The 10,243-nt window shown below is 38.1% G+C and overlaps 2 protein-coding genes across 2 annotated transcripts; both read right to left on the reverse strand.

The window, feature by feature from the left end:
• Positions 1–4: 4 nt before the first annotated feature.
• LOC130506785 (protein translocase subunit SECA1, chloroplastic) lies at positions 5–5,602 on the reverse strand (the record flags this gene model as incomplete). Its single annotated transcript, XM_057001467.1, has 20 exons — positions 5,044–5,602; positions 4,885–4,957; positions 4,159–4,365; positions 3,980–4,083; positions 3,706–3,885; positions 3,381–3,599; positions 3,195–3,308; positions 3,004–3,117; positions 2,615–2,782; positions 2,237–2,412; positions 2,010–2,076; positions 1,779–1,925; positions 1,592–1,687; positions 1,449–1,517; positions 1,273–1,374; positions 942–1,193; positions 618–685; positions 425–542; positions 108–347; positions 5–34 (listed from the first exon to the last, which is right to left on the reverse strand). Coding segments are annotated over exons 1-20 (2,982 nt in total), but the record flags the coding sequence as incomplete, so codon positions are not given.
• A 677-nt stretch (positions 5,603–6,279) lies between these two features.
• On the reverse strand, positions 6,280–8,500 carry LOC130506786 (S-adenosylmethionine synthase). Its single transcript, XM_057001468.1, has 2 exons — positions 8,347–8,500; positions 6,280–7,630 (listed from the first exon to the last, which is right to left on the reverse strand). Exon 2 carries the CDS (start codon positions 7,612–7,614, stop codon positions 6,433–6,435), a length of 1,182 nt encoding a protein of 393 aa, XP_056857448.1. The 5' UTR covers positions 7,615–7,630; positions 8,347–8,500; the 3' UTR covers positions 6,280–6,432.
• Positions 8,501–10,243: the final 1,743 nt, after the last annotated feature.

Consider the following 10,243-nt stretch of genomic DNA (forward strand, 5'->3'; position numbering starts at 1 on the left):
TGTCTTGATCCTTCTTCACCATCACTGGTTTAAACTGTTTGATAAAAAAACACAAAAGTGAATCAGAAAAGGTGAACGAGTACTGTATATGCGAGAGAGTAGAGAACCTGATATATGGAGTATATAACGTTTCTTCGTATCTGAGCCATCATTTCCAGAAATAGATTGTATCCTTCCAGCTTATACTCGATGAGCGGATCACGTTGCGCATATCCTCTTAGCCCAACAGCTTGTTGCACGAACTTGAGTGCTTGAAGGTGTTCTTTCCATAACCGGTCTATATTGCTCAAGATTAAGAAACGTTCAGCATCTTTCATTAGCCCTGGTGCTTCTTTCTCCACGATTTCCTAAGTATCAAAAACAAAGCTTAATAAAACAACACAGCTTGATGGAAAAAGAGACTTTAGAACCATATAAAACTTACTCTCTTCTGCAAGTATGCATCGCGGCCACGAGCACGGAGATAATCTTGCAATCCCTCGTAAGTTGATCCTTGGCTTCTCAGCAAATCCGGAGTGAGATCATTCAACAGATAACAGTACCTGATAGAGGTTGGAATGAGTGAATGCATGTGAAAGAAGTGTTTTCTTTTCTCTTAAGAGAAATATAACTCTTACTGCTGAACTTTGGCGATGAGCTTTTCAAGATCCCAGCTTTCTTTTGGAGTATCCGCGCCAATATTCGCCTATTAAATGGTGCAACAGAGTTTATACCAATGTTCATATAAAACTATTTTTGATGCATTATCTATTTAAAAAAGATTATATGAAAAAAGAGATAAATTTGTGGTTATAAACTAATATAAATCGATTTTAACCCGGCTTTAAGTCGTATAAATCAGATTTTAGGGAAGCCTACTAGACCTTCTTTTAGAACCATAGTTTAAACTATAGGTATAGAATAAAACTTGTTTTTAATGACATAAGTTCCAAATGGTTTACCTCCAGAATGTCATCCATTGTTAGCTCAGCATACTCGATAATCAGAGGCTCAAGGCTGTCTGACACAAGGGCACGCCTCCTCTCTGTGTAAACACGATCTCTTTGGCTATTGAGAACCTCGTCAAATTCGAATAGTTGCTTTCTAATGTCAAAGAAGTAATTCTCGACTTTTCTCTGAGCTTCATCTAGAGCTTTAGTAAGCATCTTGGATTCGATCGGTAAGTCTTCAACCCTAAATGCTCTCATCATACCCTAAAGAGTTGAATGGTAACTTACATTTTAGGCGAATATTGTCAAGAAGAATGATCAAATCGTAGATATAAACAGTCACCTGAATCCTATCTCCCCCGAAGATGCGGAATATGTTGTCTTCAAGACTAAGGAAGAACCGGGAACTTCCAGGATCCCCTTGCCGTCCACTTCTCCCACGCAACTGTATGAAGGAAGCAAACCAATTTCAAGAAGAGTTATTAAACAGGAAATAATGAAACAAACATTTTAAGGAACCTGATTGTCTATTCGGCGTGATTCATGCCTCTCTGTTCCCACCACGTGAAGTCCACCAGCTTCCACAACCTGTAGCAATCCAGGAAAAAAAAAATTGATCAGCAATATAGATTCACATACTGCTCCGATGTGACAGAACCAACCTTTTTCCTTTCTTCATCTGTGAATCCCTTATATTCTTTCGCTATTTCAAGAAATGCATTCCTTAGTTTACCAATGACTTCATCCTGGACAGGACCCTGTAGAAAAAGAGCAAAGATAGATGACTAAAGATAGTGCTATTTTAACATATAAAGAAGATAAAAGTTACAGGATTTCTCAGTTGTTCACCTTCTCACAAGAATAAGATAGACGTTCCTCTGCTTCAAGCTCAGTTAATGATTTCTGACCCCAAGCCTCTACAGCTGATTGAACAGCTTCCTCAGCTAGCTTCACTTTCTCATTTGACAATTTGCATGGAAATAACTTCTCATTCACCTACAAAGTAGAGCTCAGTGTAAGTAACACCATTAGAATCTCATGCTATAAACCCAAACAAGAGACGCTGAAAAAGGCCAAAACCTTCCACGTCCTCTTGGGAGGGGCCTTCTTCACAGATACGAAAACACCATCAGTAGGCTTCACCACTCTGCAGTAACAGTCAAAATGTAATGACACTTCAGTTAAAAAAGAAACTATGAACTCCATGGTTCTTCGAAAAACAATCTACATAACCTGTAGCAATTATACCAAGGGTGCATAAAGGATCACGCTCGCAGTACTAGTAAACTTGATAACATGCATAATACCTGGGCATAAGTATCTCACGGAGCTTCAAACGTGCCATAAAGTCAGCGTTTCCACCTAGGATAATGTCTGTCCCACGCCCTGCCATATTTGTGGCAATTGTTACAGCCCCTAAACGACCACTTTGTGCCACAATTTCAGCTTCCCTCTCCACATTTTCTGGTTTTGCATTGAGGACCTTTTTATACAACATATATATAACATCATCTGTCAGTTTTCTAGCACAGGGAATATCATGCTTCAATTTTTCAAATTGGTTTGTCTTTTTTTAGATGGCATAGATTTTATTTTTGAACTAAATACTAACGGAGCATAAATTTTGAATTTATTTCTGCATAGACACAAAAAAATATTTTCTCAAAATGACATGGAAGCCTTACCTCATGAATTATTCCAGCTTCCTGCAAAAGTTGAGAAAGCTCGTCACTCTGCTCAACGCTGGTTGTCCCAACTAGCACAGCTCTACCAGTCTTATGCATTCTAGAAATCTCCACTACCACTGCCCGCCATTTTCCATTGACTGCCTTGAAAACCACATCTGACTCATCCTGCAAGTGATTTAACAAGGAAAGATGACACCTTCTGGTTTGAAAAGACAAAACACCAAAATTCAAAATACAGGTGCTTTCAGAACTAGAATGTATGCTTAACATTTTCTCACTTCAACATATCTAGTTAGAAGACCTACAAACATGCATTTTAGGAGGACCAAATCCGAAGAACCACCAGTTTTGAGGTGTAAGTTCAGAACTTAAGATACGAGACAAACCTTTCTTATCATGGGCTTATTTGTGGGTACAATTGTAGTTTTCAGCTTGTATATGCTCTCAAATTCTGCACTCTCGGTCGATGCAGTACCAGTCATCCCGCAAAGTTTTGGGAACTACACCACAGCATAAACTAAGCATTATGATCTCGAAGTGTTTTTATTCAAAATGTTGAAAGTAAAGCATTACCAACCTGCAGAAAGAAATTCTGATAACTAATTGATGCCAGTGTAATAGATTCATTCTGAATTGGCAAGCCTTCTTTTGCTTCAACTGCTTGATGTAGTCCGTCACTCCAGCGTCTTCCCTGCAGAAGAGACAACTTGTTCAGCGGGTTACTACTACGTAATGTTTAATTAGCAAATGATATAACAAGTACCTGCATTACACGACCAGTAAACTCATCCACGATAAGAACCTCCTTTGTTCGGATGATATAGTTCACATCTCTGAGGAAAAGTTCTTTTGCCTTAATGGCATTAAGAAGATATGACGCCCATTGTTCACGAGGATCATACAAATCTTTCACGTCCAGGATTTCTTCTGCATCTTCATAACCCTGTTCCGTTAGTAAAACAGTCTTCTGCTTTTCATCAACCTGCAACACCAAAAAAAACTCAGTTAGCAGTTAGAATTTGGAAGATGAATGACCAACTCCACCTAATAATTTGACACAGCATAAGAATAAACTGAAAGAGTCTTACAGTGTAATGTATATCCCGCTCAAAGGCTGAAGCAATTTTTGCAGCTTTGTAGTACTGGTCACTAGGTTTCTCTGCAGGTCCCGAGATAATGAGAGGAGTCCTTGCTTCATCAATAAGTATGGAATCAACTTCATCAATAACACAATAATTGAAATCCCTCAAGACGAGCTCCTCCACACTCTGTACATTCAGTAACTAACTACTCAGCAAAGACATCCAAAGAAAACTCGTATAATCCAGAAACAAAAGAGAAAACAAAGCAAGAATTACTTTCCGTGGCAAGATTATCTCTCAGATAGTCGAATCCAAGCTCACTGTTGGTGACATAAGTAATGTCGCATAAATAGTTTTCCTTTCTTTGTTCAGGTGTCATATTCTCTGCCATAGTAACAAGTTAATATATTTTCTCCTATTAAGAGAGATAAACAAGTGAGTCCAAAGGAAGAGACATACGTTGGATCAGGCCAACCTTCAATCCAAGGAAGCGAGGAACTTGACCAACCCATTCACAATCTCTACGAGCAAGATAATCATTGACTGTAACCACATGAACACCTTTCCCACTTAACGCATTCAAATAAGCAGGTAAAATGGCTACAAGCGTTTTCCCTTCACCAGTTCTCATCTCTGCTATCTCTCCTTTATGAAGGACCATACCACCTGCATATTAAACCAAAACATCGAGTTGAAACTGTTAATAACAAATGCAAGATAACAATGAAAAGTAAATCAAAATGGTGCACCAAATCGATTTGTATTATTAGAGGCGCAATAAATATGACTAAACAGAATACTGCAGCGCATATCTCTAGTGTGTTAACAGAGATAGAGTTTACTCCATGGTATTATCCTATAAATATAGAGTAAAAAATAGGATTGCTATTTTCTTCGAAAATACCCCGGTCCAAACAATATAGTCACTCTTGGAGTAACTCCACTCCAATCTATTGCTATTTATTCCCGAGGAAGAATTATCAATCTCTATTATAGATGTAAAAATAGCAGTAGGTGCTCTAAGAGTGACCCTATATTGTTTAGGTCGGCCTTGTTTTCGCAGACCAGGGTGAAGTTGTTCCTCTAAACCTCTTAACTATTAACTAGCTGACTAATGCTACCGGTTCACATATCAAAAGACTCGACGAAAGTAAGACAGTGACAGTCCACAGAGATTGTGTTTACCTATCAGTTGCACATCAAAAGGTCGAAGTCCAAGGACTCTCTTGGAAGCTTCTCTCACAACAGCAAACGCCTCCTGAACATTAGAAAATCCCACAGTTAGAAGCAAAAACAATCTGATGTCAAAACCACAAACGATTGAAAGAAATATAAAAAAGTTACAGGCAGAAGTGAATCCATGGATTCTCCATTTTGAGCGCGTTGCTTCAACGCATCAGTCCTCCCACGCAAATCGGAATCCGAAAGAGACGAAATCTCCGTCTCCAAGCGGTTAACGGAGGCGACGGTTGATGCGTACTGCTGCCTCGTTGACTCTCCGTTATCAGAAGTCTTGAAAATCCCGCTGAGTAGACCACCTAGTGACGCGTTTACACTCGTGCTCCTCCTCCTCCTCCTAAGACGAGAGCAGCTACTACTAGTACTATATCCTGGTAAACCTAGCTTGATTCCGTTTCTGATTTTGGCGCCCAGGAACGGGGAAGAGTTGAGAAGACGATTATGGCGGAGGAATTTTCGATCAGCGATCACGGATTGAGAAGGTGTAGGTGAGATCGAAGGGCGGTGGTTTAGTAATTGAGAGTCGCAGAGTGGAGACACCATATTGCGACGGAGAGCCGGGAGAATTTCCGGCGGGGAGTGGCAATGGTTCCGGCTAGGAGAGAGCTTTGGTTTACGGGTTCGTCGAGTGAAGAGGACGAGAGAGAGAATTGAGACGTTGAGGATAAGGTGCTTGGATTTACATTTTTACCCTCGAACCCGATTCTTGGTGGATAACCTTCTGTTTGCCACGTCATCGAGCTTCTATCATCTTTTCTAGCTGCTAGCTACGTACGCATAAATTTCATGACCCTATTTTACGAATAATTGTCATTTTACATCAATTAAGTCAAAATTTTGTTGAAACAATTGTTGATACATACATTTTAGTTTGTTTCTTTTTTCTTTTTAACACACATTTTACTTTGTTTCTCTCATTTTATGTTTGAAAGAATTTATGAATATATATATTAATTACTCCAACTTTGATGACAAAAACTTAAAACAGAATTTTCTTTCTTTATTTTAATTTTTCAGATGAATTTTAAAACCTTTTGTTATTGCAAAAATATCACTAATAGGCTAATAGATAGACACTATTATCCTACTAGGATTCTGACCAGAAACTCTATGAACTAAAACCAAATGTACTAGTAATGAAAGTGTATCCAATTTCAGTATACTAAAGTGTACTATTCTTTAGTGGTCCTGAACAAACCATCCGCCCTACTATATCCTTCAACCACCCACTAGCTTGGTCGGCATATCTATTATTGGTAGCAATTGTCAAGTAGTACATCTCGTAGTCTTTGACTATGATTGTGGTGCTTATATCGTCGTCAATGAAGAAAACATCATAAATATCAGACAAACCAGAAACTTTCATTCAAAAATACAGAAAATAAAAACCCAAAACAGAGGGGTTAATTATTGCTGAAAGCAGATGTTTAAAAGTGAAAAAGGATAGAAACAAGCATAGAAACACTAAAATCATGATAGTAATAATAAGAATCCTTAAGCCTGAGGTTTGTCCCACTTGAGTGGCTTCACGACCTCCCAGGTGAAGTCAGGGTCGTCCCTTCCGAAATGCCCATACGCCGCCGTTTTCAAAAACCTTCCATTGCCTCCTCTCTTCAAGTCCAAGTTGATCGTCATCATCCCTGGTCTGAAATCGAAGGTCTCTTTCACGATCTTCAGTATCTCCTTGTCTGGAATCAACCCAGTTCCGTAAGTGTCAACGAAGACAGACAACGGCTCGGGAACTCCAATGGCGTAGGAGACCTGGACAAGAGCCCTACGAGCCATTCCATTAGCAACCACACTCTTCGCGGCTTGCCTCACGATGTAAGCTCCGCTTCTGTCGACTTTGGTCGGGTCTTTCCCTGAGAAAGCACCTCCTCCGTGAGCTCCCCATCCTCCGTAGGTGTCGATGATGATCTTACGTCCGGTTAAACCGGCATCACCGTGTGGTCCACCGATCACGAACCGGCCTGATGGGTTGAGGTGGAAGATGGTTTTGTCGTCCAGGTACTTCTCTGGGATGATTGGTTTGATCACGTGCTCCTTGAGGTCACGTGCGATCTCGTCGTTGGTCACGGTCTCATCGTGCTGGGTTGAGATGAGGACGGTGTGGACACGGACTGGAACCATAGCGCCGTTGTCGTTGTAGTACTCGACAGTGACTTGGGTTTTGCCGTCTGGTCTCAACCAACGGCAAGTTCCGTTCTTTCTCACTTCGGTAAGCTTAGCACCGATCTTGGTAGCAAGGACGTGGCTCAGAGGCATGAGCTCAGGGGTCTCGTCAGTGGCGTACCCAAACATGTGACCCTGGTCACCAGCACCAATGTCTTCTGGTCGCTTGGTGAAGTGACCGTGAACACCTTGAGCAATGTCAGGGCTCTGTTGCTCGATGTTGACAAGGACTTTGCATTTGTCAGCGTCGAGACCAACATCATCAGAGATGAACCCAATGGAGCGGCAAGTGTCACGGACGATCTTCTCGTAGTCGACGGTGGCCTTGGTGGTGATCTCACCGAAGACCATGACCATGTTGGTCTTGGTGCAAGTCTCACAGGCGACTTTGCTGTCGGGGTCTTGCTCAAGGCAGGCATCGAGGACTGCGTCAGAGATCTGGTCGCAAAGCTTGTCTGGGTGTCCTTCGTTCACGGACTCAGATGTGAATAGGAAAGTCTCCATTTTTTTTTTTGCAAAGCTAATAAACAACATAAGAAAGACTCAATCAGCAACCTTTTATTTGTATGTTACAAACAAGAAACCATTAAAAAAGTTAAAAAAGAATCAATTGGTTCCACAACACTCAAGTTGACATAAAAAAAAGCTAGAGAGATTCCAAATCATTGCTCAGCAACCGCAAAACAGAATAGAAAAAGATGCATCTTATCCTAACTGATTCGATTCTTCTGATCCTCACAGATTCACCAAATGGGCTGTGACTCAGCAGATTAGATCTTAATAGTTCATAATGCAATCATTAACTAGGAAGACACTCATTTATGGCTTATGCAGATAAGAGCTAAAGCATAAACTTTGACTTTAAACAGTTCATTAAAACCTAAATGTATAGTTAAAAAAGAGCCAACTTCAAATCTGTGAAGATCTGCTATAACAAATCCTGAATCGAGTTAAAGGACTCGAAAACGAACAGATCCAGATCCGTTTACAATTGAACTAAACCTAATACTCCAAATCTAAACGAAACACTTCAGAATCTCATTTCTCAGCCACGCAATCGCAGATCCAGTTACAATAAGGTTTTAAACGGTTCGAAAATTTTCAAATCTGAGTATACGAAGCTGTAAATCAATAAAACCCCGACGGATCGAGAGAACTAACACTCAGAAAACAGAAGACGAGAAGACGAATCAATACAGAAACGAAGAGGAAGGAGAAGAAGAAGAGGAGCGATACCTTTGGCGATTACGATAAGAGCGAATCAGATCTAAGATCTCAGTCTGACTTATGCCTCTCAAAGCAAATCTGATACCGAAGGAAACGACTCGGGACGATTTGTGGCTCTAGACGCCGTTGCTATTTATAGGGATTATAAACGGTACTGTTGACTGGCTACCGGATCTGTAGGTTAAAACTGCTCTTCGCTTTGGACTTTTAGAAGACTTCATTATATTACTTCTTTGGCTTATCCGGCTTACCTCTCTGTGGTTTAATATGCAGCTTAAAATGTATTAATAATATTATTTGCCTATTAATATTTGAACAAAATATTAATATTTATTGAACAACCAGATTGATAACCTAATAGTAGAAACATAATAATTTATTAAATATATGTAAATCTTTTATAGATAAGTTTGAGTAATAGCAATAACTTGTCATTTATTAGACTTTCCATATTGACCTAGCATAATATATTTATAAAGAATAAAATTTAAATATGAAAAAACAGAATAAAATTAAAATGATTCGCTATATATATGTATGTATTATGCAAATTGTTGAGGTACATTTTTGTCTTTTTATTTTCTGCAACATTATTTTCTGTATTTATGTACATGCCAAAATAAAAGAAAAAGCTGATTTCATATTAAAGAAAATTTAATTAGTTTCATGACTGCAGAATGATACAAATTGAAAGACGTGTTTACTAAGAATAAGGTGGAACAGAAACATTCACCAGTGATAGTGACAGTTTTGGTAGGTGGAAATATTATGAATATTGTAAATAAGCTATGTCGTTGTTGAGACAAAATGATGACCATTAGATCTCTCGTTAAACGGTTGGATTTAGATGACTGTTTGGTGACGGAATTGTGCTACTTCACTTTCAATATTCCTTAATTTTTTTCTACATATTATTTTTTGTACTTTTAGTTTTGAGAAACTTAAGCAACTTTTTCTAAGATGAGATTAACTTATTTGTCAATAACTAGTAAAACTTTAACAACTTAAAATTCAAAAAAAAAAATATATATATATATATATATTTGCTGATTTAACTATAATTGAAATTGTAACCAGTATGTTTATTGCAACAAAAAAATTATTATAGTTAAGTACAGTTCTTTACTTTATAGGGTTAAATTTTGGAAAATTGAAAAATTATAATGTATAACAGAAAAATTTTAGTCCATATATCGAATTAGAATAATAAATTATTATATTTTATTTTCAAATTTTAGCAATCAAAGCTAAGCTTTTGGACAGATATACTATTATAGTCATAGCAAAAAAAATTAGTTATTCAAAACATACAAAACAAATCACAAATATCTATATCCGTGTCCAGTTTTAGGGATGTAAGATATTAATCTAATTCGACGAGGTAAAAAAAAAAAGAATAATAATTAGCAGCCGGGAGGCGCCACTAGCTCAACAAATGGTGCAGGTTTCGGAAGGTTCACAAGAGCCTGCTACACTAACTTCGGCTCGATTCAGCTCAGCTTAACAGCTGATTCGTGTGTAGTTTGTTCATATTTCTGTAGTGGGGGTTGGTACCTTGCCATTTTAACTCTGTTACAATTTTATTTTAAGCTAATTTGACGATACTAAGAGCATTTTTATAAACATATTTCAATGCATCTTAGAAAATTATAATAAAAGAAAAAAATTGAATAAATAATGAGAGATGTATATTTTGGGTTCTAAATAAGAAGCATTTTGGATAGGTTCTCCCAATTATCTTACTACTAATCTATCTTATTAAAATAGGAACATTACAACTTTTTCTATGTGGATTTTTAAAAATGGACCTCATATATTTAAATTAAATGTCTCATTCTTTATATATAATACGTACCATAGTCTAATTTTGCATTGATGTATTTCTTTAAATACAGTTCTTCTTTTT

The sequence above is a fragment of the Raphanus sativus genome, unplaced genomic scaffold, assembly GCF_000801105.2.
Source record: "Raphanus sativus cultivar WK10039 unplaced genomic scaffold, ASM80110v3 Scaffold3662, whole genome shotgun sequence".
NCBI classification, from domain to species: Eukaryota; Viridiplantae; Streptophyta; class Magnoliopsida; order Brassicales; family Brassicaceae; genus Raphanus; species Raphanus sativus.

What these genes read in the sequence shown, in the direction of transcription:
- LOC130506786 (XM_057001468.1), bottom strand. Translation starts at nt 7,614, where the DNA reads ATGGAGACTTTCCTATTCACATCTGAGTCCGTGAACGAAGGACACCCA.